This window comes from Elgaria multicarinata, chromosome 6 (genome assembly GCF_023053635.1).
Source record: "Elgaria multicarinata webbii isolate HBS135686 ecotype San Diego chromosome 6, rElgMul1.1.pri, whole genome shotgun sequence".
Classification (NCBI taxonomy): Eukaryota; Metazoa; Chordata; class Lepidosauria; order Squamata; family Anguidae; genus Elgaria; species Elgaria multicarinata.
The window spans coordinates 7,919,275-7,946,809 of record NC_086176.1 but is presented as its reverse complement, the minus strand read 5'-3'; the positions used below and the strand labels follow the sequence as shown (position 1 = coordinate 7,946,809).

At 47.2% G+C, this 27,535-nt stretch overlaps 1 protein-coding gene across 3 annotated transcripts; it reads left to right on the top strand.

The window, feature by feature from the left end:
* On the top strand, positions 1–26,469 carry PEX5 (peroxisomal biogenesis factor 5). Of its 3 annotated transcripts, none has more exons than XM_063128939.1 (16): positions 1–42; positions 1,586–1,775; positions 3,001–3,036; positions 3,116–3,248; positions 3,476–3,610; positions 8,723–8,828; positions 13,698–13,788; positions 15,576–15,698; positions 16,007–16,099; positions 16,228–16,347; positions 18,111–18,254; positions 19,768–19,838; positions 20,339–20,554; positions 20,675–20,840; positions 23,850–24,007; positions 25,287–26,469. In XM_063128939.1, exons 2-16 carry the CDS (start codon positions 1,626–1,628, stop codon positions 25,486–25,488), a joined length of 1,944 nt encoding a protein of 647 aa, XP_062985009.1. In that variant the 5' UTR covers positions 1–42; positions 1,586–1,625; the 3' UTR covers positions 25,489–26,469. The 3 variants fall into 3 exon arrangements, with proteins under 3 accessions (XP_062985009.1, XP_062985008.1, XP_062985011.1); XM_063128938.1 differs by lacking the exon at positions 1–42 and adding an exon at positions 66–281; XM_063128941.1 differs by lacking the exons at positions 1–42; positions 15,576–15,698 and adding an exon at positions 66–281.
* Positions 26,470–27,535: the final 1,066 nt, after the last annotated feature.

The window sequence follows — 27,535 nt, the reverse complement described above, 5'->3', positions numbered from 1 at the left end:
CTTTGCGAATGTTGCAAGATCAAGGCAGGCAGGACTGTGCAGGTAGGCATCGCATGGGAGAGAGGGAGCAGGCTGTTAGGGGTCCCCTCCTGCCACCCCCGGATCGCGCGCCTGGTCGCCGCCTCCCTCCGTGGGGGAGGACATCGGAACCCCTCTCCCTCCCCTCCTCCCCCACCCAGAAAGCCGGCCGAGAAAGTGGCTCCGCACAGAGGCCGGGAAATCCGGGTTTTGCAGCAGCAGCAGCAGCAGCAGCGGGAGGGGACCGAGGCCTTGCAAGCCTAGTGAGTTGGTTGGTTTCATCTTCCCCAAAGCTTGCGAGAGAAGGGGGCCACTGCCAGCCAGCCAGCCGGGCGTGGGAGGCGAGGCGAGGCGAGTGGGAGCCCAGCTGGGCGCAGCGACGTGCAGCTGAGACGAGCAGCAGCAAGGCGGATCCGGGAATCCAGACCCTGGGCGCCGTGGTGCTCCCTCCCCTCCTCCCTCCCCTCCTCTCAGTGCTTCTTGCTAATGCACGGTGGAAGTGGGCGACCTTGGGACTTCGCTTGAGCCCCCGGGGAAGCCCCGGAGCCTGTTTCAGTGCCAAAGCCGGCCCTGGACTTGTGTAAAGTCCCTATGAAGAGATCACGTCTGAACGTGTACGGGGTTGCGCTTCACTCCCCGCTGAGAAAGCCCAGCCCGGCCCAATATATCAGGGATTGGGAGATGAGCGCCAAACTGGGCTTTGAAGCTACTGACTGGGTGCTGAGAACGGGGATTGCAGGCAAACCCCCAACGCCCTGAAGAATCTGCCAGCATGATACCTGCGTGTGCTACATGCACACAGCTTTAATTTGTATTGTTTTATTTATTTATTTATTTATTTATTACATTTCTATACCACCCAATAGCCAGAGCTCTCTGGGCGGTTCACAAAAATTAAAAACATTCAAAGTATAAAACAACAGTATAAAACCATAAAATAAAATACAATATAAAAGCTCAACCAGATAAAAACAGCAGCAATGCAAAATTACAAATTTAAAACACCAAGTTAAAATTTATTTAGAGACTGTTAAAATGCATCTAAAGGCATATAATGTAGGTGCCAAGTGAACCTCCTTAGGGAGCTCATTCCATACCTGGGGTGCCACAGCAGAGAAGGCCCTCCTCCTGGTAGCCACCTGCCTCACTTCCTTTGGCAGGGGCTCACGGAGAAGGGCCCCTGAGGATGACCTTAGGGTCCGGGCAGGCACATACGGGAAGAGGCGTTCCTTCAGATAGCCTGGCCCAAAGCTGTTTAGGGCTTTAAATGTTAATACCAGCACTTTGTATGTATACAAATGTAGTGTGTGAAGCGGCCCCCAGTCTTGCAACTTGAACTTTTTTCTTATTGCTGCTAGTGTTTGTGTAATAAAGGGGGTGTTGGTTATTCTGGATTAATTAATGCAGCGTATAATTTAACGTATTTATCCAGAATGCACAGCAATGGGTAGGGGGATGGACATCTGTGCTCTGCCTCCCACAGTCTGCTGGATGGTGGCTTTTGGAAATCCACCCTGCAGCTGTGAGAGGAACTTGCATATCTTGCCCTTGCTTTTCCTTTGTACAGGTGAGGGTCGTGTGGGCACAGTGTTCCCCTACCGCCTGCCATGGCCATGAGGGAGCTGGTGGAGCCAGAATGTGGAGGCTCCAATCCTCTGATGAAGCTGGCCGGCCACTTCACTCAGGACAAGGGCCTGCAGCAGGAGGGGCTTCGGGGGACCCTGGCTTGGCCTCCCACTGGTCCAGTGGCTGAGGTGGTAAGTTTAATAATAATAATAATAATAACCTATTTCTTCGATTCTAAGACACACTTTTCCCCCAATATAAACATCTCTAAAAATGGGGTGCGTCTTAGAGTCGCGGGTGTGTCTTAGGTTTTGTTTTCTGTTGGTGGTACTGAAATTAGTGTGCATCTTACAATCGATGGCGTCTTACAATCAAAGAAATACGGTAATAAATTTATTTCTTACCTGCCTCTCCATTTTAATCGAGGCGGGGAACAACAATAAACAATAAAATACATAATACTCAATTAAAACATAATATACATTGTTAAGAACATCCTAAAATACATCCTAAAAACTTTTTAAAAACATCTTAAAATTCCACTGTAATAATGAAGCTGGAAGGTTGGTTTTTGAGGTGTCCTTTGCTCTGTGGTGTCTGGGGGTGGGTGGGTGGCAGAAGTGCTTACTGGGGACACAAATGCAGAAAAGGGCAACCAGAGTGATCAGGGGGCTGTAGTAACTCCCCTATGAGGAAAGCCTGCAACATTTGGGGCTTGTAGTTTAGGGGGGAAAGGCAACTAAAAGAGGCCATGATAATAGTGTATGATGTGGAGAAAATGGATTATACTCCCTCAAAATACTAGAACCCCGGGGTCATCTCATGAATCTGAATGGTGGGAGATTCAGGAGAGATAAAAGGAAGTGCTTCTTCACACAGCTATGGAATTCAGTACTTCAAGATGTAGCGATGACCCACAATTTGAATGGCTTTGAAAGGGGATTAGACAAATATATACTAGCTTCAGGATCAGCAGCATTATGGCTTTGAATACCAGGTGGCAGAGTGCACAAACCAGAGGAAACTGTCGTGCTCATCTCCTGATGGTGGGATTTCCATCGGCATTTGGTAGGCCAGGATGCTGGAGAGGGCGGTCTGGTGGTGGGAGTGACTGTGCTCTCCAAGCAACTTAGCTGGGGAGGGTCTGTCTAACTCCACCCCCGCCCCTGGGTTGGAGAAATTGGCCATTGCTCATTTTGGAAATCAGGTACCATTTAGGCAAATTTAAAAAACAAGTTGGATGAGAATCCTAATCTCTTTGCAAGAGACCTCATCCAAACAGGCAAGGCCTGACATTGCTATGAACATGGATTCGCCAGTGAAGGGAGGTGTTTTGCAAGTCAATTTGTTGAAATGATTTTTTATGTTTTGGGATCATTGTCCTGTCTCTAGATAATGGTCCTTCCTCTTCTATAGGTATCCAAACCTCTTGGAAGAGCCTCTGAAGATGAAGTAAGTCTTTGCACGTCCCTTTTTTCTGTCTTCCTCCCCTTCCCTGACCTGCCCAATTCACCTGTATGTTCTCTGACAGCTGTTGGCAGAGTTCCTTCAAGAGCAGAATGGCGCTGTGCTGTCTCGTGCCCCACAGACATTCAAGATGGATGATCTGTTGGCTGAGATGCAGGAAATCGAACAATCCAGTTTCCGTCAGGCCCCACAGAGAGGTAAGTACGAATAGGGGGCAGCAAAACCTCTGCCAAGCAAATGAGGGTGAGGGTTGCAACCATTGTATCTTGTTGAGAAGAATGTGTCCCCTGAGAAGGGGATGGGTCGCTTTAGAGAATTTGGGAGGAAGTGGAGGGAAACAGATCATTCTGTGTGCTAGCAGTTCCTTGTGGCTAGTGGGATGCTGGCACTTGGGCACCTTTTCTGACTTCTTCCTGTTCCTCAGCTCCAGGGGTGGCCGCCCTGGCACTGTCTGAGAACTGGGCGCAAGAGTTCCTTGATGCTGCTGACAGGACGGATGATGTTTCAGCGGATTATAATGAAGCTGACTGGTCCCAAGAGTTCATTGCAGAGGTTACAGGTGAGTGGGGTGTTATGAGGGAGGGCTCAAATCTTACCCTGCAGCTCTTTCTTGGTGTCTTTATTTCTCACTGATTAAGCAGGCTTATCCTCCAGTATATTTTGCCTCAGAGCTACATACCTTTACCTTTTCAGTGTACTTTTCGTTCATCTGATGAAGTAGGCTGGTATCTATGGAAAAAGTACGGCTTTGGTAGGCAGGGCTGTATGTTGAGTTCCAGTATTGGTGGAATAAGTACGTTTTCCTGCACCATATTGTTCTTCTTCTGGAAACCTCTGCTTAACTTTTCTTTGGCAGTCAGTTTTTTTTGGGGGGGGGAGAAACCTGAGTTATTCTAATCCCCTCCGAATACCAAGGTTACCTAGATTCAAGCACTTCGGTGGGGGAGGTGTATTAATACGTTGTGGCAAAAACAACACTGGCTTCTAGCACCTGAGGATTACAGTAATTATGATGCAGTCAGTCAGTCAGATTTATTTGTTAAAAATGTTGGTCATCAAAAATATGAAATACAATCAAACTGAGACCCCCAGGAGCATTCCATTGTCACGTATGGGACATTTATACTCAAGTTCAGGACAAAGAATATTTTGCATATACTACTAATCTTTAAAGTGAAACAATTTATTTTGCAGCATATGAATACAATGGTCATTACTAGCAGAACAGGGTTAGTAACTTTAAATTCAGCAAGAAACAATTATCTTAGATACTATTAATATTGTGTCACGTATGGGACACAAGAATTTCCATCTTCGTGCATATGGTTATCTTCAATTAAATATTTCTGTGAACTGTGAACTTGAAACTAATTCAACTTTTTTCTGATAATTCCTAAGATATCACCTCACATTTATATCCATGTTAGACTCAATTTTTACATTTTAGCTCAGTCAGAAAAATGTTTTTTTGATGTCACGTATGGGACATTCTCTGTCACGTATGGGACACTGTCTGCACTACAATATAAAAACTCACTTAGGACTACTAAATATGAATTACTAAATTAATTTAAGACACTAGCATCAACAAATAATGTAGTTAGAGCATTTAAGCATTGATATTTGAAAAGTTCCTTTACATTAGAATAATTCTGAAAATTTATACATGGTGCAGCGACGAGAGTTCAAGGCCACAGTTGGTGGGTCCTTAAAGGAGTATATAATACAATCAGGAGTGTGGGCCACTTATAATGATGTTTGTTGGCAGGAACCATTACACTCACTTTAACTCCATCCATGCCACAGACTTCCATAACACTGCCTGGGTAGGCCACCTTATTATAACTAAAGAAGCACCAAGCACCTATATTGAGTTTCACATTTGAAGTAGGCCTAGTAACAGGAACAGATTCTTCACTCTCCAGGGCATGGTGTTTGAAGGAAATTAGACCATTTGGTTTAGCCTGCACAATATGATATGATGCTATCCCAGGCACAGTGATAGCTCCTTCCCAAGGCTTGTCTTTCTCTACTTGGGAATGTATTTCACTCTGGGAAATGTACAGAGTGCATGTCGAGGGAGCAAGTTCATTTGCTAACTGTGAAAACTCCACTGCATTCTGTACGACACTGACATTGCCTTGGCTCATGGTCTTTTGTCGTACAAGCCTTTTCACATTGCCTCCCACACCATCAACTATTCCTTTGCCATGTGAGCTGGCAAAATATTTCCAACTGAACTTTCTTTGGTATTTTTTTGCTAGAAGCTTCAGCACGTGCACCATGTATTTGTTCTTGAACTCAGATGCAGGTCCATCACTCCAATTGATGTCCTGAGTAACACCAGTTTCTTCACTCATTATCTCATAGAGTTTCTTCAGCATTACATACACAGTGTGTTTGTCCTTCTGTGTTATATCTGAGCACAAGAGGAAGGTTCTACAAGATCCATTTAAGAAGACAGCTGCAGTGAAAAGCGTTACACTTGCTTGAGACCAAAGGGCACTCTGAATCTCGTTCCGATACTCACAGCTATAAGACATAGCAAAATCAATTTGCAGCACTCTTACATCTTCCAGTTTTTGATCACTTAAGAAAGCATTTGCTTGTATTCTTTTTATGTGAACATGACCCAGAAAGTTTTCATAACTTGAAACAATATCTTCGTGTAATTCACCAGCACAACCATCTTTCATGCTTAACACTAGTCTTCCATCAGCATCCTTTTCCCACTGCTTCCATGTGACGTGCTTTGCTGGCTCTTCAGGAAATGGAATATTTTTCCACTGGAACATTTTTCACATGTATTTAGTTTTTTCTTGTGTGCTCTCTGCAACCTCTTTCGAACTCTTTCATACGTCTTCCTCTGCAACTTCTCTCTGCTACTCATAGACATATTTTTCTTTCTTCTCGGTTCTTTTAACCTTTCCTTTTCCTTTTTTTGAAATTCTGGATCCTCCATCTTCTTCTTTAGTCTCATTTTCTTCATTCTTTCAGCACTAGTGCTCTTTTTATTTTCAGTTGACACATTCATTGTGCATTATCTGCATAATAAGTGTCACGTATGGGACAATAAATAAACGGACGTATAAACTATTTAAAATACAAAATTAACATTAAGAAAGTATTTCATTGTGGACAACATTATCTTTGTTTTAAATCTGCTTTACTACATTTTAAATGCTACAAATGACATATATAACCTAAAAAGTGCACTTTTTCATGTCACGTATGGGACAGCAAAACTATATGCATAATTAGCTATATATCTGCTAATAAACACACAGTTTCTAATGTTTTAACATGTAGGCCGCTACTTTAGGACCTTACCTTTGCTATCAGAATGAAAACAACACTTAATTCACTGTACAATACAATGCTAACACTTAATCAAATGTAACCTCATTTAGCATGTGACTGATCTTGACAATGGTAGCCATTTTGAAAACCAGGTTGTGCAATAATAATAGCAAAAAAAAATCTTTCATCATCAAAATACCCTCTTTCCACTATATATAACTAATACAATACAAAATATTAACTAATTTTTCATTTTGAAATTTCATGTGTTTTGTCCCTGTTTCAGTGGAATGCTCCCCAGTACATTTTGGACCCAATTCTGTGTAATAAATTTGTATCTAATCTGTAGTGATGCAAGAACAAATACAGAGACTTTATATATAATATATTTGTCCCTATCACCTCATAGGTAACAAATCTTACTGTTCATAAAAGGAACACTCTCAAAGGTTTCTTTCAGAAACCTGTCCCTAAAGGAATTATACAGATAACAATAGAATTCATAATGGACATTCCACCATTTTCTGGCTACAAATAAGCGTTTGCTTACCAGTTCTTATTTCATCAAATCTATAAAGGGTTATCCTCAGCTGGCATGTGTAGTTTTTAAGCCATTGCTGATGAAATATGATCATATAGCCTCCCTTTTTAATGAGTTTCCTAAGACTTTGCTCCCTTTTCCAGCAATTCTTACTGCCAGACGGGTAGTGTGAGTCCCCCCCTTCCTCCCTCATAGCCCTCTTAAATATATTCTGGGTGCAGCTTGAACTAGTTTCTTTTTGTCCTTCCTCAATAACTGCGGTGAACGAGTTGTTTCTTTTGTTTGTTATGGCAGTCTTGAAGACAAGTCAAACTTGCCATTGCAACTCTCCTTTAATCGCTGTCTCTGTGTGCTCCTGAATTTCTTCAGCCTGTTATTCCAAATCTGGTAGAAAGTGTCTGTTGCTTTTCTGTCTCTGCCTTACAAGTGCAGGGAATGGGAGAATTTCCCAGCTCATGGGTGGGTGCTAGTGGAGTCTACTTATAGCTTTACTACGTTGACTTAGGTTCACTGGCTCCAGTCCAAATAACCACATAAACATTTAAGTCCCATTGATTTTAGTGAGCCTTAAGCATGACTTGAATTGTGGAGCCCAGAACTGGATGCAATACTCTAGATGAGGCCTAACCAGGGCCTCTATTTGGCTCTGGTTAGGCCTCATCTAGAGTATTGTGTCCAGTTCTGGGCTCCACAATTCAAGAAGGACGCAGACAAGCTGGAGGGCAACCAGGATGATCAGGGGTCTGGAAGCAAAGCCCTATGAAGAGAGACTGAAAGAACTGGGCATGTTTAGCCTGGAGAAGAGAAGATTGAGGGGAAACATGATAGCACTCTTCAAATACTTAAAAGGTTGTCACACAGAGGAGGGCCAGGATCTCTTCTCGATCCTCCCAGAGTGCAGGACCCGGAATAACGGGCTCAAGTTACAGGAAGCCAGATTCCAGCTGAACATCAGGAAAAACTTCCTGACTGTTAGAGCAGTACGACAATGGAACCAGTTACCTAGGGAGGTGGTGGGCTCTCCCACACTAGAGGCCTTCAAGAGGCAGCTGGACAACCATCTGTCAGGGATGCTTTAGGGTGGATTCCTGCACTGAGCAGGGGGTTGGACTCGATGGCCTTGTAGGTCCCTTCCAATTCTATGATTCTATGAATTAGGTCAGGGCAAATGTTTTTCCTAAAGCTAACCAAAATAGAATGTGCATCTCTCTCTCTCTCTCTCTCTCTCTCTCTCTCTCTCTCTCACTCTCTCTCTCTCTCTCTCTCATATTTTTGATGGCGAGGGCTTGGGCTCAGTAATGGAGCACCTGCTTGGCACGCAGCAGACCCCAGGTTTAATCCTCAGCATCTCTAGTTAAGAGAACCCCCCAGATCGTTGGACCGGGGAAAACCCCTGCCTGAGGGCTTGCAGGGCTATTGCAGTACTGGCTAGCTAGGCCAGTGTCCTGACTTGGGGTGCGTTCATATGGAGGCCTCCTGGTGCTACTAATTTAGAAGGCTTTGTGCACCTATTCCACTTTTTCCTTCTTACTGGATTTTCTGCAGTAAGAAAAAAGTTGGAAGAAGCATTGGGGAAACCTGGGAGTGTTATGCGTGGAAGATGTTCTCATCCAGACCCTCTGTAAAAATCAGTGAATGAGGCAGGGTAATGTCAAGATGAAAGCCTTTTCTAGAAGCACTGTTGCTATAAGACAGGTTCATGCTTTCCTATGTAATGATCCTCAATGACTGTTGATACTTCTCAGTGATGCTCAATGATCATCTTCCCTCTGTCAGAAAGGTCAATAACACGTAGGTTTTAAGGTGTCTTTTCATTCCACTTCTGCAAAGATCCCTTGTCCGTGTCTCCTGCCAAGTGGGCAGAAGAATATTTGGAGCAGTCAGAGGAGAAGTTGTGGCTGGGTGAATCAGAAGATCAAACACTGGCTGATAAATGGTGAGTATCTCTGTAGTTCCTTCCTATAGTAAGATGGGTGCAGTTTCAAATTTTACTGAATCTCTGTCACCTGAAGTAGCACTTTGCAAGTTCGGAGTTCACAGCCCCCCCCCTTTTTTTTTTAAACGAAGAAGCGATATCCTCCTGCAGTCCCAACGGTGGGCTTCAAGTACACAAGTGGTCTTCAGTTCAATATGTTTTTAAAGGTTGAAATGACTTTTGGGTTGAGAGAGGTTTCCTGTACTACACAGCTCTCTGGGTTGTTACAATGTTTCCTTCAGAACTGTGCCCTCCCATTGTGGGTCCCCTATCCATCTTTTACTATATTATTATTATTATTATTATTATTATTATTATTTTCTCTCTCTCCTCTCTCTTTGTATAAAGTTTAGTCTATAGAGCTCTCTACGAAAGGGGACGTTGTAATCAAAGCTGAGGGTGAACTGTTTCTGCTCCTTTGGGTGTGGGTGGCTAAAGCATAACTCTGGCTCTAAGGATCAGTGTTTTGGATCCCTCTTGACTTCTCCAGGAAGTGGTTTCAGTCAGCTGAGTCCGAGGCCACAGGGCACTGCGGTAGCACAGGGGTTTCTCCTGATCTTGTATCGTAGTGTCATGGAAGCATGAGAACGGGACTAGAAGAGAAGTGAATTGACTAAAAAGCAGCCGTGTGTTTGTGGGTCTAGGTTGGGACTGACATAGGGGCAAAAGATACCCCCCCCCCAATGCCATGATTAAGATTGCTCCTCACTGTGTCTGCTGTTTACTGAAGAAAAAACCCACGGTTTGCAAAAGGTGATTGTGGCGTTACACCCCACAAGTCAGTTCCCAAATGTATGTCAGGAGTTTGTAAGTCTGTGGTTTTTAGAATGTTGGCCTGAGTGGGCGGAGTTAGAATGTCTGGGGAGGGGGAGGAGTGATATATAAGGGAAGGACTGAGGGGATTGTTAGAGGACTTTTAGGGACTCTTAGAGTTGTCAGGGCTCTCTCTGTGTTAGCTCTTGGTGTTTAGAGTACTTGGGTCTGGAGAGTTTGAGGTTCAGGGTAGAGAGTGGTGTCTTTGGAGTGTGGTGTGCACATAGTTGATGTATATTAAACAATACTGATAATAAAGAAAGCTCAAGAGTGAATGTCTGTGTGACAGGAAAGTGTGTATGTGAATGGGTGAAAGGATTGGATGAAAGGTTTCAAAAAGGTTTTTAAATGTTTTATTTGAAACAAAGCTTGTGAACTTTCAAAATAAATTTTAATTATTTTGTTTTAACTACCACAAAAATCCCACATGTCTGTTTGGCATTTATCATCTGACGTTTATACATTTAGCACCCACTGTGACAATAATTCACCTCAGCACATATAATTCACAGCACATTATTTTATTATTGAAATCCTTCTCCATTTAAAACCCCTTTCTCCACGTAGTTTGGAGAAAGGCGGTGTTTGTCCCTCGCCTCAGGCGTATCAGGTGCTTGGCTTGAGCAGGAAGTAGCCGCAGCCAGGCCTGGTGTCAGAGCCTGTGTTGTTGTGGCAGTGATCCCTCATCTAGTTTGGGCCTAAGACACCAATTCCCCACCTGAAATGCTGTGTCTAAATTGCATGACCCCTGACTGCCAGAATTCATTGGTTGCACAATGGAAGTGTTGCTGTACTTTTTAACACTACAGACTTTTTTAACACTACATGGGTGTGCATTTCAGTAGAGTACATGGGTGAGGGAAGGAGGCTCTGAAGTTGGCAAGGAGCATGTACTGACAGCCCCCCTCCCCGGTATTTGGCAGAGTATGGTGCATTCACTTTAGTGGACTCAGCCTAGAATGGAGGACGTCAAGGCTTGGAGACATCACAGGACAATTTAGTAAACAATTTTGCCATGAGGGTATCAACATTTAGTCATATACCCAGGTCGAGATTTAGCAACACCACTCAATCAAGCTGCATTATGTTACATACCTCATAATTAGATGGGACACAGCCTTCAGGAACGTAGATATGCCTGCATCCCAGGCACAGAGTGAATTCCATCCAGGTGGGGCATAGTCATTAATAAGCACAGTATGTGGACAGGGATTTCTCCAATATTAAGCACCACAACTTTGGGCACATCCATTTCTTGAGTAGCTTTTGCCAGACTAATCTGATCTCATTCTTTGAGGACTGTGGGAATGCTGTGGATATAATATATCTTGACTTTAGCAAAGCTTTTGACAAAGTACCAAATAGAACCAATTGCCTAGGGAGGTGGTGGGCTCTCCCATACTAGAGGCCTTCAAGAGGCAGCTGGACCACCATCTGTCAGGGATGCTTTAAGGTGGATTCCTGCATTGAGCGGGGGGTTGGACTAGGTGGCCTTATAGGCCCTTTCCAACTCTGCTATTCTATGATTCTATAATTCCAAGTTAGCCTTTTCAGGACATCTGATGGCTTTAGCAACAAGTCATCTCAATTTGTTAGTCTGAAACCACTTTTGACTGCCCTAGAGTCTTCTCCCCTCCTTTGTTTTCTTGTCTTCATCTAACCCAGAGCCTTTTGTCCCTTTGTAGCCTTTGTTCAAACCCTATAAGAACCTTCAGTTCCACAATGTTGCAAGGTACCACTTTGCTACTGAAATCACTCAGGTCCTGGCTACCCAAGGCAGGCACCTTTTACTGAAATCACTTGGCTGTGTGACAAGCTCAGGGAGTCCTGCTGGTGTCCGTTGGCCCCTGCTCTGCTGAAATCGCTCTATGCCATAGAACGTGGGGCTCTATCCCAGCCTTATTGGATCCCTCTTTCTCCAGAGCATCTGCTGTGGCCACCCAGTTACTCACTTGGGTGACCTGCTTACTGCCTCATTTGAGGATTCTTTCTTTGTGCTGACACCCCACGACCATCTGCAGGAAGTTTCTAACAAGATCCCAGGAAAAGTGACTTTCAAGCCTTCTCCTCGCTTCTGTAAATTTGTAGCAATTTGGTCCATTTTTGAACCAGTCTTTGGTTGGAAGCTGGACCGCTTTAGTGCAATCTTGCCCTGGTTGTCCAATGGGAAGGATTGCAGCTCCTCCTTGGAGTCTCCTCCTTGTTTTCTCCTCATCCCCATTGGGAGTAAAGCTAAAATGTTAGGGCTGATATGCAATGTGTCCTGGACCCCCCCCCCCCTTCTGCCACTAAGCTTCTGAAGAAGCGGATTATGAAATTGGAGTGTGAGTTGGAAATAAGTAACCTGAGTCTTGCGTCACAGCCATCTTTTGGACTACCTTCGGTGCACTACTCCCTGCTTCAGGCCATCCAGGTGGGCTCTTTTCCTATTTGGTGGAGCTTTTTTTTTTTGAATGGTGAAGGGGCGCCTTCAACTTAGGCTGCAAAATGACCTCCTGAATATCAGGGGCCAGCTGTCATTGCTCATTTGCTAAACACTTTAAGGATAACGTTCTTTGCCCCTGCCTTGCCTTGGGCAGTGCTAGTGATTGTGGCACTGTTGAGTCCAGTTCTGTTGGATTAATTTCAGTTATTGAGGATTGAAGATGTGGATTAAGTACTTGAAGGAATGTGTTTTGCCACCTGTTTGCTTGACCTTTGCCCTTCCTGGTTTATAAGATCTCGTGAGTGGCTGGATTTGGGAGGAGCCTTAATGCCTCCTTAAGAGAGGGAGTGGTCCCAGATGCCTTGTAGGATTAGATTATGAGACCTAAGCCTCTTGGGAGGTGTAAGACTGTACCAATTACCGGCTGGTTGCAAACAGTTTTGGGAGGAGGCCAGGGAAACTGTGACTGCTAATTCCCCTGGTCCTCTCCATAGCTTTTGATATTGTCCACCATGATATCCTTTCGCAACAGCTCGGTGGGATGGTGACTGGGGGCACTATGGTGTAGAGACTCCGTTCCTAGTTGAGGCTCTGTTTCCATAAGGTGTTGCCCCATGGATTTTTTTTTTTACTGTGGTGTTCCACAGGGCTCCATCCTGCCTCTCACCCTGTTTGGCATCTACATGAAACAACTGAGCAAAGTCCAGGGATTTGGAACGAGCTGTCATCAGTAGGCTGATGGCACCCATCTCTTGGGCTCTTTTGATCAGATACAGGTGTGGCAGTGGATATGGTGTCTGAGATCAGTATTGGACCAGATGAGGGGCTATAAATTGAAGCGCAGTCCAGATGGAGATAACTGATGTTAGGTGGTTCACCTGATCTAGACAGTGGTGCTCAGCTGGATCTGGGGGTCAGGTGTTCTGTTAAATCCAGCCTTATCTTTTGATGCCAAAGTGGCTTCTGTGGCACAAAGTCTCCCATCAGCTTAGGTGGATGCACCAGAGATCGCTGGCACTGTTATCCGTACTCTGGTAACCTCTAGGTTTCACCAGTGCAATGTCTTATATTTGGAGCTGGAATTAAAGGCTACTCAGAATTCTCAAGGGCTGCAGAATTTAGCTGCTAACTGTTGATTTGGATCAGACAAATGGAATATATTTTGGCAGCGCTTAAAATATCTTTTCTGGAGAGGCTTTTGAGTGCTGCTGCTGCTCTGCCTCCGGAAAACTCTCCCCAGATAGGCTTGCCTGGACAAGAGACTTCCATCCTCTCAGTTGTATGTGCAGAAGACTGTTTTTGTTTTGTTTACCCAGGCCTTTTAATTCCTTTATAACTTGTTTTAATCTGTTCTTGATGCTGATTTTAGGCTGGTTTTTGCTGAGTTATTTTTTTACTGCTGTTACTGAAATTGTTGTGCTTTGTTTTATTTTGTAAGCCGCTCTGGGAGCTGCACTGCAAACTTTAGGGCAGAAAATAAATGTAATAAGTAAGCATCAAATGTGTCAAATTACATTTCCTCCCCCCTCTTTAAAAATACGGCATCCTTTTAGCTTGTTCCTGTACCACCTTTTTTCCCTTTCTAATCATAGGTATGAGGAATATCAGCCTGAAGATGACCTCAAGAAAACGGCCAATGATTTTCTTGCAAAAGTGGATGATCCGAAACTGAATGACTCTGAGGTAAAAAGAAAGCTGGAGTTCTCATCACGGGGAAGTGGGCACACTGGTTAAACTGGTATGCTGTGGCAATTAGTGAGTGTGTGAGTGTGAGGGGATGTATTTCCCTATTTCTGTGCTTCCCCTGTTCATAGTTAGCTTGGCCCACAGATTATTTTTCTTCCTCTTTGATTGAGAGCCAGTCCTCATGTGGTTATGTTGCCACGTTGTTTTCACACGGCAAAGTCTTAAATATGTTATTCCTTAAAGTAAAAATAACAAGTATGACATTTTTTAGGGTGTGATTTGTTTTTAAGCTCCCCGCCCCCCTTTTGAGTATATAAACGTTGGGTTTTTCAATGTAAAGTGCTCTCTCTCTCTCGGGCATCATTGTGAGGAAAAATGAAATGGTAAAAATCACTAGGTGAGGGCAGAGTGTAAAACCTGTTCCCATATTGCAGCTGGTGACAGAAGTCAAGCCTCTTGGTCTGCATTGACAGTGTTAGATGAGGGCCCAGTGTGAGTTGGGTTCATTTAGCCTCCGAGTTGCCTTATGAGGAGGGGACTGATTAATGTTGTAAATCTCTTGGTTTTCCTAGAATATGGGTACTTGACTGTCCACCAGTGTGATGTAGTGGATAGAGTTTTGGACTTGAACCAGTGAGATCTGGATTCAAATCACTGCTCAGGCATGAAGCCCATGGGGTAATCTTAGGCCAGTGAGATCTGGATTCAAATCACTGCTCAGGCATGAAGCCCATGGGGTAATCTTAGGACAGTGAGATCTGGATTCAAATCACTGCTCAGGCATGAAGCCCATGGGGTAATCTTAGGCCAGTGAGATCTGGATTCAAATCACTGCTCAGGCATGAAGCCCATGGGGTAATCTTAGGACAGTGAGATCTGGATTCAAATCACTGCTCAGGCATGAAGCCCATGGGGTAATCTTAGGACAGTGAGATCTGGATTCAAATCACTGCTCAGACATGAAGCCCATGGGGTAATCTTAGGACAGTGAGATCTGGATTCAAATCACTGCTCAGGCATGAAGCCCATGGGGTAATCTTAGGCCAGCCAGCTGGGTGGTTTTGGGAGTAAAATAATCCTCGCATGTATTGTCCTGAGAACTGTGAAGGAAGGAAGCATGGGTTTGAAATGCGACTGTGCCACGCATCTACACGCGTGTGGATGCGCGCACATGCACTCACCACTACCCTTTTGCCTTCCCCTTCTTTGCACTCATTAATTGTAGGATGACAGTTGTATTCTAAAGATTAGGAATTGGGTGCCTCCAAGACAGATCTGCCCCCCTGACTTTCCTGTTGCCAATCTAGGAGGAAATGGGGGTGTAAAGGAGTAGCAACTGAACTTAGGGGGTGGGCCTGGGTCTTCCACTCTGATCTTATTCTTGGAATTGCCTTCCTGGAAACGCGTTGCTGCTCCTATGCAATTATTTTACGTGGCTACCAGTGGAGGCTGGTGACTCCTATTTCAGTGGGGCAGTAAGTGTGCTCTGGATGTCAGCCGGGAGCTTTGCAATGGGTCCCCCAAATGGGTCCAGCACCTTGGATCTCTCCTTAGAGTTCTGAGTGAATCCAGAGAGGATTCGCATCTCCACAGAAACAGGAGCCACCAGCCTTCTCTGGAGGCTACCACCTTGTGAGTGAGCCGTGCCCCAGGGAAGCTGCAGTGTCTCCTGCTCTCTCTGCTGAGTCTGGGTTCCAGGCGAGTGCAGATACAAGAGCCTGTGAGAGTATCTGAATAGCGCTGAATAGTGATGGTCTCTCCCTGTGTCTTCTTTCTTCATGCAGTTCCTAAAGTTTGTCCGCCAGATTGGAGATGGGAGGGTGTCCATCGAGGCAAATCAGGTGACCATTGCCCCCAGAGACCAGGATCAGGCAGAGCAATGGGCAACTGAGTTTATGCAGCAGCAGGTAGGACAGGACTCCCTGCTGCTCAGGGGCTGTGAGTCACCTCGCAGCCGGCTCTGTGGAGCCAACATACCTCTGCCCTCCTGACGTTGGCGCAGAATTGGAGACCGGAAGCGTGAACTGATGCAGGGCAGTCTGTAGTCTAGGAGCAGGAAAGGGCCATTCCAGTCGTAATTCGGTCTTGGAGGCCTGCTAGTTTTTACTCTGACGATGGTTTTGCCCTCTCCGTATCGCTCACTGAGGGACAGGGTTGCACAGCTTATCTGTCTGTGAGGGAATCAAAGTCTCTTCCTGCTGTGTTCTCTTCCTAGAACACATCCGAAGCCTGGGTAGACCAGTTTGCACACTCCGGGGACACGCTGGGCCTGGATCCAGAATTTGAGCAGGCCAAGACCGCTGTGGAGGTAATGCACCGCTGTGGAGGTGGGGCATAAAGCAGCCCCTAACCCCACGCCTGGAGGGACACCTCTGGAGCAGAGCCTCGAGGAAGCTGGAGGGGGCCTGCTTTAGCTGTTTCCCCACTCTTCCCTAGTCAGATGTGGATTTCTGGGACAAGCTGCAGGCTGAGTGGGAGGAGATGGCCAAGCGAGATGCAGAGGCCCATCCGTGGCTGACGGACTATGAGGATCTTGCCAGCTCTACTTACGACAAGGTAACTGGTGCAAAGGGGAGGCCGTTCCGAGGGTTCTCCCCTCCCCTCCCGCTTCCTCATCCCTCACATTCCCTATTGGCTGTGCAACTTTAGATGGTGAGCAAGTGGGCACAGAATTCTCCCTTTAAAAAACACTATCAGAAACCTCGGAGTGAGGAGCAAAGGCCTTTGCCTCTTCCACCCCTCCCCTTGCCCCCTTAACTGCTGCCTCCTTCCCCACCTTTCGCTGTGCACTTCCTCCTCCTCTCTCTCCTTCCCCCAGACTCGATGGAGGAGGAAAGCAGCCAGCACCGAAAGGGTGATTCCAGCTGACTGCCCAAGTGCATCCAAGGAGCTAAAGTCAAGGGTGGGCAGCTTGTGGCCCTCCAGATGTTTGGGCCTACAACTCCCGTCAGGCCCTAGCCAGCATAGTCAGTGGTGAGGGAAAATGGGAACTGTGGGCGGCCCATTGCCCATTCCTGAGCTAAAGAGTGGGTGGGAGGCCTGCTGCCTGCCTGCCTGCCTGCCTGCCTGCCTGCCTTTGGGATCTGGTGGGTTGGAAGACCCGTCCCTCCACTCCGGTACTAGGATTAGTTTTGCACTCGGCTGAGTGATCCTAGAAAGAGCAGCAGAGGTTTGTCGTGGGCAGAGGAGGGGGAGCGCTGCTGGGCTGCTGCTGCTGCGGCGGCTTCTGCGCGAGCTCCCCGGTGCTCCTGCCACTGCCCACAGAGCTGAGGCTTGAATGCACCCTTGTCCAGGCTCTGGCCCGGAGACCAATGGAATCCTGTGAGCAAGCGCTCCGCCAGTTCCTTTCCCCAGTTGGCCAAGTGCCCACTGCCTTCCGTGCAGGCGTTACCTTCTCACCACCGTGATTTTTAGGGTTTGGGGGGCAGAGGGATGTGTCTGTGTGCTGAGCTGCCATAATTTTTGCATGCATGGGGAGGGTAGCTAGGTTGATAGAAGGGGCTGTCTCCTCAGCTCCCCAGTTTTCAGCCCACAACATCTATACACAGACACCACCTGCATTATATCCAGCTTTGTCAACACAAAACCGTTTAGATTCTCTCTCTCTTTCTGTTTTCCATCTACCAAGCAATCTGTGTGCTTTGCCTAAGGATGGAGGCAGTTTTGAGTAATAGCTGGATTTTATATTTTCTGAAATGTGGGATCAGCCATTGTTTTGTTTGTTTCTTCATCCCAATAGTCGTAGGGGCAATCTCAGTAGAGTCAATCTTGACTGTCTGCAGCCTCCCCGCACATTCTTTCTTAAGATGGGTGAGCATGATCGTGGGGGTGAAAGAAGCTATCGTGGCTTCTTTCCCCACCCCACCCTGTGCCTGTTGTTTACCTAATTACCCGCACTGACTGTGGGCTGGTGTGTCATCTGAATGTGGTGCGGCAGCGGTGGCTTCATACCCACCCTACAACCCACGGCCTGTGAGTAAATGCCGATGCCAGTGTGTCAACATTAGCCCCCACCGCCCCCACCCACTAGCCTGGAGAAGTGTCTGGAAAACTCAAACACTTGCATGTTATTTTGTGATCTTTTGAGTTGGCCTGAGAAAGATATTGCCCTAATATGGATTTTGGAAGAATGACAGGCATTTTATGAGTTTACAGGAGGAAGAGAAGTGGTAACTGGTTTGTGTCCTCACCCCACCCGTTGAATAAAATAGCAAATGCTGTGAGTGGGTGGGTGGGTGGGTGAGGCATCTCTTTCATAACACATTGGGGAGGGGTTCTTTAAAAGCAACACCAATAGCTTTACTCTTCTGCCTTGATAGGGATACCAGTTTGAAGAAGAAAACCCTGTGCGGGACCACCCCCATGCTTTTGAAGAAGGGCTGAGATGCCTGGAGGAGGGTGACCTCCCCAATGCAGTCTTATTCTTTGAGGCTGCTGTGCAGCAGAACCCTGAACACATGGAGGTAAGTGCAGGAGGGAGAGCAGCTCTCCACGCTGCTCTTCCGTTAAGCGGGTGGGGAAGTGGGTGGGGTTCTGTTGAGCTGCAGAGGCGGCTTCCAGCTATGGCCACGCAGACCATGAAGAACGGCCGGCACAGTGTCAGGGCTCTTGCAATCTCATACGGCTTTTCTCTCTGCTACCAAACAGTCGGATTTTGCTTAAGGACCCAATTGCTATGTCTAGCTCTGCTCTTCTTGAATTGGAAGAAGCTGTTTCAAGTGATCAATCAGAATTCGACTTTGAAGTAGAGGAGTTGGTGGTACAAACAGGCTAGCTTGTACTAGTGGGGGAGAAAGCTCTTATAGGCTCTTCACCAGCTGGGAGTAAACTCTCTCTAGAGCTTATCTTGTCAAGAGTAAATAATACACAGTCAGTGAGAAGCTAATATTCTTCCGAGGGGGAGAGCGCGGAGAGGTTAGCTGATCTTAGAGTACGCTGCAGACTAAAATGGGCGTAGCTAAAGGAAGGTGAGAGAAAGTCTGCCCAGCTGGCATGCCGTCAGAAGCTGCCTCAGAACTCTGAAGTTAATGTATCTTGGGAAAGGGCTTTCCATTCTTCTTGAGAAGACAATTGTCTCAGGCAGTAGTCTTCCACAGGTGGACGGGCGTTCTCAAGTGGGTGGCAAAGCCATCTTCAGGTTTGTCACAACAGTGCTGCCATCGCCACTATTTTGTTTTGTGTAGAGGATGGGATCCACCATTTTACCGCTGGGTTCCACTGCTTGGATGCATGGGCTCTTAGAATCATAGAATAGCAGAGTTGGAAGGGGCCTACAAGGCCATCGAATCCAACCCCCTGCTCAATGCAGGAATCCACCTTAAAGCATCCCTGACAGACGGTTGTCCAGCTGCCTCTTGAAGGCTTCTAGTGTGGGAGAGTCCACAACCTCCCTAGATGGTTGTCTTGAAAGTGGGTGCTCTGTTATTGTAAATTGGGCTTCCAAGGGGTCCCAGCTCTTGATTAGTTGAAGACCATTGCCTTAGGGAACTGGAAGAGGGAGACTTCCATAAAGTTGGAAGGGATAACAATTCCACTGAACTGCTTCCGTCTACACTCCTACTTTAGTATCTAGTTGCCTCAGATATCTTAGACGGTTGCAGTAGCGTCAACATGATGACTTCATGGCCCCCAGAAGCAAACGAATTTGTGGCCCTATCACAGAAGGCATGGAGGCAGTGCGGGAAAGGAAGGGCATCGGCTTTGTGCTTAGACAACCATGTCAACGGCCACAGTTTGGCTGCAGTTTTATTGGCCTGCCCAGTAGGAAACAGCAGCCTGATTGCCTTGGCAGTGAGTGGACCTATTCTTTCTCGCCCTCACAAACGATTTTGTCTCTCCAGTCACTGAGAAGATGAACCCTGGGGGGCAGGTGGTGGTGGGAGAAGAAAATGTTTATATTTCTATATAGTGTTCAGCCAGCTCTATGCAGTATGAAAGCCGCATGTACTCCTGGTCTGTCTCGTGTCTCTGTCTTAGGCCTGGCAGTACCTGGGAACGACACAAGCAGAGAATGAGCAGGAGCTTGCAGCCATCAGCGCGCTCAGGCGGTGAGTAGCCTGCCTGGTGTAGTAACACATTGGATTTACCAAGGGTTCTAGAAGAGCAGTGTCTTGGCACTTTTCCCTGCCCCAACATGGATTTTGACGCCGAATGACTCGTGTGCTACAATTTAAAATCTTGATGTTTTGTGATGCCTTTGGCTTGAAGTTAAGCCTTCAGTTCACCTCTGAACTGAAGCAAAGTCTTAAGTATCTGCAACTGCTTGAAACAGAGCGTGCTCTCTCATCTCGCTTGCTCTCTCTGACGGATCTGCTACAAAGCTGCAGGGGTGTGTGGGTGGGTGTGGGCTCCATTGTATTTTGGACTTTTCTCCTGCCGGTATATTTGATCTACCAGCTGGGAAGGGGTTGCTTTTCCAGAGAGACGCTGGGCCCTCTTAGCCAGCAAGTCTGCTCATGAGTCTGCTCTTGTCCCCTTGCCTCCCGAGGACACACCAAGCGTCTCCCTTTGGTTTTGAGCTTATCGGCTTTTGCCTCACCTTTTGTAGGTGCCTGGAGTTGCAGCCTGGGAACCTCACCGCACTCATGGCTTTGGCAGTCAGTTTCACCAATGAGTCGCTGCAGAAGCAGGCCTGTGAAACCCTGCGTGACTGGTTGCGGCACACCCCAGCCTATGCTCACCTGGTGGCGAAGGAGGCTGAAGCGGACAACCCTGGCCCAGGCCTTGGGCCCTCCAAGCGCCTCCTGGGTTCTCTATTGACTGAGTGAGTCCGGGAAAGGATGGGCGGTCCCTGGGAAAGTGTGTGTGGGAAGGTGGGTGGCAAGACTGGAGTTGGGGCAGTGCTTCGTTACACGGTGTGTCTCTTTCTTCTCTCCATCCCCAGCTCCCTCTTTGTTGAAGTCAAGGAGCTGTTCTTGGCGGCGGTGCACAGCAACACCTCTGCCGTGGACCCTGATGTGCAGTGTGGCCTCGGTGTCCTCTTCAACCTGAGTGGCGAGTATGAGAAGGCTGTGGATTGCTTCACTGCTGCGCTGAGTGCGCACCCAAATGTAAGGAGCAAGCAGGGCTGAGAGAGGGAAGGGGGGAAGGGTGCGAGGAAGTTCGTGAAGTTGGGCCTTGTTCTCACGGAGCTGGTGAGCCTGCGTCTGGCATGTACCGCTTCAGGCTGCAGGTGGTGATTACATAACTGAATAGTTCTCCATACACACACACAAACATGCACATGCTTAGAAAACTAGCCTGTCAGAAAGAAGGATTCAGGCCTAGCCTTCTCCTTTACATCCTCATAGAATCATAGAATAGCAGAGTTGGAAGGGACCTACAAGGCCATCGAGTCCACCCCCCTGCTCAATGCAGGAATCCACCCTAAAGCATCCCTGACAGATGGTTGTCCAGCTGCCTCTTGAAGGCCTCTAGTGTGGGAGAGCCCACCACCTCCCTAGGTAACTGGTTCCATTGTCGTACTGCTCTAACAGGAAGTTTTTCCTGATGTCCAGCTGGAATCTGGCTTCCTTTAACTTGAGCCCGTTATTCCGTGTCCTGCACTCTGGGAGGATTTCTATGTGCAGGGATTCTCTCCCCACCAGAATCAGGCCATAGTATTTTCGTCATCTTAATAGCAGTACAACAATGGCTCATGGATGGCTAACATGCTGCTCAAATCTACCTAGAGAGAAATAATGTCTAAGAAATGTTTGTTTTGAGGACTTTAACCAAGGGCTTATTTACAGGATTTTGCAAACCATTTGGGAACTAATCATTGTGTGAACTCACCTTGCAAGCTCTATATCCAGGCCCTTCTTGGTTGTACTGGCGTTTGTCGGGGAGGGATGGGTTGTTGTGGGTTTTGTAATACGGAGGGGGTGGACTGAGGCATGGGGGACCCCAGCAGCAATCGACGTGGCCCAGGTTCCAGGCACAGGTTTATTTTCATTTAATAAAGATTAAATCTGCTTTACTGTGGTGACCGTATCCAAAGAAGCTAATACATTTTTTGGATTTTTATACACAAAAGCATAAAATGTCAAATATTAAAATCATCATTAATTAGATATAAAAAGAAATGCCTATTACAAGCTAAGGGGCTAGCATAAGAACAGATAATAAAACAAAACCGTCGGAATGGTCATTGCTGACATTCAAAGCCACTTTGGACATACGTGTTGTTGTTGTTTTTTATAATGCCTGCCTAAACACGGGAAGGGAAGGGAGCCCAGCCGGTCTCCCAAGGGCGGCATTCCAGAGTCTTGCCAGCACCATCTGAAAGGCGCTGACTCTCAAGCCTGCCCATCACATCTCTCCAGCGGAGGCAGGATACTAAGCAGGGCCTCCAACGTCCCATCTTAAGGCAAAGGCAGGCCCAAAAGGGGAAAGGCGCTTCTGCAGGCACCCAGATCCGAGGCTCTTTAAGGCGTTCAAGCTACAAATGCCAGCGCTTTGAACTGGGCCCAGAAGCAAAGAGGGAGCATAGGAACGGTGTCACATGATCTGAATGTGGTGGCTCCGATCAAGTCTCTGGCAACTGGGTGTCCGTGCGCAAGGAGAGGCGAGCGCTGGCGTTTTCTTTGTGCGTGTTTTTTTTGACGACAGCAGTTTTATTGCAGTCAATAGACCATTCCAGCAAAAGTTACATACAAAAGGACTGAGCATATATTTAACTATTAAAAGGACAAGTACTCATAGACGATCTAATAGAAATGGTGCTTATGAAACTCGCAGCGAGAGCGGGAGTGATTTTGAAAGCGCCGCTCTCGACCGGGATGCCCCAAAGAAAAAAGCGGGGGGGGGGGCTTTTTAGCTGCTGAGGAAGGAGTTTTATCCAAAGTGTGTCGAGCTTATCTAAGAAGAATTAAAGAAAGAATATTTTTATAAGCACCAGAGCTTGTCTCTGTCTTTGCACCTTCCCCCCTTCTTTCAACTGGATTTTAGGCCCACTGAAGTTTCTGGATGGTCTTCAAAGCTAAGCCCCATCTAGAGAGTGCTACAGCAGTCTAATCTGGAGGTAGTTTGGGTCTAAATGATGCAGGCCCAGATTTGATTTCTTCGGGAAAGGCTGCAGTTGATGAGCCCGCTGAAGATAATAAGAAGTTCTCCTGGCTACCACTGATACCTGACCGCCCAGGAGCCCCCACGATGCAACTCCAACTAGGACAAGTTGTACAGCTGCCTTCCAGTCAGCACAGTCCCCAGTCATGTCTGGATTGTGCTTCAGCTTGTCCATCTCTTCCAATTTGGTGCCTGGCAGTTTTTTTAGGGGGCCCCTAGCCCACCCCACCTTGGGACCAGCGGAGAGAAGCGAGAGGTAGAGCTGTGAGTGATTGGCATACTGGCAACACTTCAGCCAAACCTCTGAATAAGCCTCCCCGCCCCTGGGCAGCAGTTTCATGTAGATGTTGAGAAGCTTGGAAGGTTGCGTGGACTCCACGGCCTCCTGCAAGCCAAAGGCCCTGGGGTGGAGCAGAGGCCTCCCAGCCCCACCTTCTGAGATGGATCCTTGAGGAACAAACGGCACCACCACACAAACAGCGTGCCACAAGTCCTTTCCAGGAAGCTGCTGTGGCCAATGGGTATTGAGCGCCACTGAGAAGTCCAGGAGAACCAGCAGGTCTGCATTGCCCCAAATTAGTTTCATAATGCAGGTCATCCCTCAGGGCAACCATCGCAATCAAAATGAAAAGTGGGAAACTAATAATAACGAGCGTTTATACAGCACCTCTGCTGTCCCTGACAGGCTTCTCCAACGTTTTCTCAGTCAGCCTCTGTCGCAATGCCGCAAGGTAGGTCAGTGCTCTCCTGCCTTCCATAGTGCCGATGAAGGTCTTGAAGCTGAGAGAGGCCCCACCTAGTAAGTTTGTAGCAGAGATGAGGGCTTTCCCAGCTGCTGATAGCTCACACTCTTGGCCTCTGTGTTACCCCAATACTGGTGAGCCTGATAAAAACTAGGGGAAGTGGAAACATGGGGAGCCTTGGGAAGCTTGAGAAAGAATACTGTGTCCGTGTGTGTCTCTGAACCCCCTGAATAATTCCACCAAGTCCGACTGCCTGGTTCTCTCTCCTAGGACCATCTCCTCTGGAACAAGCTAGGAGCCACTTTGGCCAATGGAAACAGGAGTGAAGAAGCCGTGGCAGCTTACCGGCGGGCCCTGGAACTGCAGCCAGGCTACATCCGCTCCCGCTACAACCTGGGCATTAGCTGTATCAACCTCGGGGCCCATAGGTGAGTTGGGGCCTTCCAGGAGCAGGGAGGGGAAAGGCAAGGCAGATTGCTTCTACCCCAGGCTATCGACCAGGCACTCGGCTCAATCCAAAAGTCTTTTTTTTTCCTTTTGACAAAACCATCATGAACCCACTCCTGTGGTGGTGAGCCTGTGCTTGTGAATACTGGAGGATCACAGCTCTCTCTCCCCACCCACCCCCTCGAGACAGGTTGGTGTTTTAGAATATAGGTTGAACCAGGCCGTTGTCAGTGATGCTTCCCTGCCTGCATCATGAAAGCATTCCCGGGAGGAGTGACCACAGAAGCTGACTAGGGCTAGATCTACACCAAGCAGGATGTGGACATGTTGAAAGCGGTTTGAAAACGGTATCTGGAGTGTTCCCTGGGGTCCAACAGTTGCCAATACTGTTATAAACCCTTCTAAAGCAGTAGTGTAGATCCTGCCTAAGTGTGCCTTGAACCGTGTCCCCATCATATCGAAGTGTCCGCGGTCACTGATCCCTGGTGTTCCTCGCTTGAATGGTGAAAGGAAGGAGATATCCACGCCTTTTAGAGCCTGGATTCAGTCCGTTGGTGCAAAGGGAGGGAGCAGTGTGGGTGTGCCCCAAAAGGAAAGAAAGGGCTCTTCCTATTTGTCCCCACAACTCTTCCTCAGGCTTGGCGACTGCTATTTCTTTCAGCCTTCTTTGCTGCTGTCAAAGCTGCTGCCCAGGAAGGGGTTGGGAGGCCAGAGAAAGACTGAGGAAAGGGGACTGAGGGGGCAAAGTTTCAGGGGGAAAGCTGGGGGAGGCAGAGAAAGTGGGTGGTGCAGAGGCTGGGGAAAGGAAGTGCTCAGCAGTAGAGGCAGCAGGAAAAAGTTTCCCTTGAAGTGAGTTGACTTCGTTGAAAAAACAGGAGCGCGAGACATCCCCATTGCTTCCGCATCATTACTGGTGGATATGCTAGTCGGTCAGAGGCTGCAGAGCGATCTTCCTATGGGGCTGTGCTGTTGCCCCAGCAGTAGTGGGTGAGAGCCTGAGCAGGAGGCTTGCAGCGGGGAAGGGAGCAGAGAGCTGTGTGCCGACCCCGGGGAATATCTCCCTGGGTGCATTCTGACCTGCAGCCCTGCGCTGGGTATCTCAGCTCTACAGCTTCAGGTTCGTTGTGCCTAAGAGGCAGAGGTGTGCTCGGGGGAAGCCTTGGAACGTCACCTCCCTCGCTGTGCCTAATGTTGGGAGCACAACGCGTTCATGCGCTGTTCCCTGCCTTCCTCCCTTACCTTGCACTGCTGTCTTGACAGAGAGGCTGTGGAGCACTTCCTGGAGGCCTTGCACATGCAGCAGAAGAGCCGGGGCCCACGAGGCCAGCAGGGCGCCATGTCTGACAACATTTGGAGCACCCTCCGTATGGCGCTCTCCATGCTGGGCCAGAGTGATCTCTATGGGGCGGCGGATGCGCGGGACCTCCCCACCCTTCTACAGGCGTTTGGCATCCAGCAGTGACTCCTGGATGGGCTCCCCTGTGAGTGCAGGATGAGCCCTCACCCACACCGACCTCTTCTCTCTCCTCCCCCCGAACACACGCACACCTCAGCCAGGCAGCCGCCTCTTTCTTCCCCTCAAACTGTCTCAGAGAGGTAAACGTACTTTGTGTTTTCAGCCTCTTTGGTCTAGGGCAGGGCCACTTGCTCACGTTTTGTGTTGGATCCACTGCAGAATTAGCTTCTTGTAACATCCAGGAAGAACCATTAACTGGTTGTGTGCCTGCCTTAGTCTGCTAGATTTTTGGGCTACAAGGGACACTAATCCTTTGAGTAGGAGAAGTGTTTGCTTTAGCCTGCAGTGGTGTCAACTGGGGAAATATTTAAAGTGGCAAACTGCTCCTAGAACCCTGAGCTACAGCGAACAACAACAACCCTCTGGGCATAGAGAAAAGAAACTAGATCTGTGTGCGAAAATGGCAGAGACTGAGTAGTAGTGTCCTCACTACATCTTTTGACATGATATTATTTAAAAGTGGTTTTCAAAGAGCTGGAATTTTGGGCTCTCGCCTTCCAAGGTGCTACTGACACATTAAAGGTGCAACACGAAGCGACTGAAAATATCTCACTGAGCACCAGCATAGCATACGCTCTGCAATGTTTGTTTCTCAACTCCCAAGAGGTGGGGGAAGGAGTTGCTCCCCCCACCCCCGCTCTGTACTTCTTCACTTAAGAATGCTTCTGGGGTGGGGTGGGGCAGAGTTGGGATTTAACGGAGGCGCCTCGAACTTGCCGGGCCACCGGGCCTATGTCTTAATGATCCTTCTGCCATTTTGTTCTTGTAAAATAAAAGGGGACTGGTTATCGCTGTGCATATGATTCTCCCCCTTCTGTGTAATTGGCTCTTTAAGTATCTGTATATGATTTTTTTGTTGGGGAAATGTTTTTAAATTGTAAAGTATTTTGTATAATAGAAGCTAAAAGAATTAAAGCTGCCAAATTATGCAGTCTGCTTTTCACTTTGTGCACGATTCCTTCCTAGTCAGCTACCTCCCCACCCTTATAGCTGCATTTATTTGAAAACCTGTAATAAGCTGCTCCACTTTTCTTGATAGTAAAAGTCCTACTCAGTGCACAAAACAGGCGCTGCCTGCTGCTGATTTTCCCCAGCTACCGTTTCTAAATAAAAAGATGTCATTTTGTCTATTTTTAGAGCAAAGCAGTAGTTTTGTATGTGTGTCTCTGCACATAAAATCCAACCTTGTTGGATGGGGCAGCGCAGTCTTTACAAGGTTAGTTTAATTTTATAGATTCTTCAGCAAAATGCTTTTCCAAAAGTAAGGTTTTTACTTGAGACAAAAGTACTTCTGGTTGTATTTAATGTCTGTGAGGTTTTGCTCTTAAATTTTCTGATTCACATAGCAGATGAAACTAAACTGTCATCGGAAGTCCATGCTCGTACTTAGCATTTATATCATGCTTTGGGTCGCCAAACGCATCCTCAGTAATCCTTATGGCAAAGGCCAGGATCATTGCTCCCACATTGCAGATGGTGAAGATGTGCGTTAACGAGGCAGAAAGAACAGGCCCTTGTTAAACTTTTACTTGTTAATGGCCTTAAATTCCTGAGTTCTTCTAGGTGTTTTCTGCTGAACACCGTTCTGTGAATTCTCATTAAAACAGGTATAAAATTAAAGACAAGATTGTTATATAAGGGATCTTTACTTGGGGTGTATGTGAGAGTAACGTTGGGGAGGCCTCATGTCTTCGCTTTCCTCCCATCTGCTGGAATGTTCTCTTAGTCATGACTGTTAAAAGGGGGCAGGAACATGTTTATTTATTACATTTCTATACCGCCCAATAGCCAGAGCTCTCTGGGCGGTTCTTTCTGGCAACTGGTCACCTGAGCGATGGCAGCTTAAACGCAAGCTCAGTCACCTGATGTAACTTCTTGGTACATGCAATTCTTAGCACTAGTTCCTTTAGCAGAGAAGATCATACATTGAGACTGCTGCAAAAGAGTATTCAAGTGTTTGTTTTTTAAAAATCCTGCATTCTGGAAGCCTAAA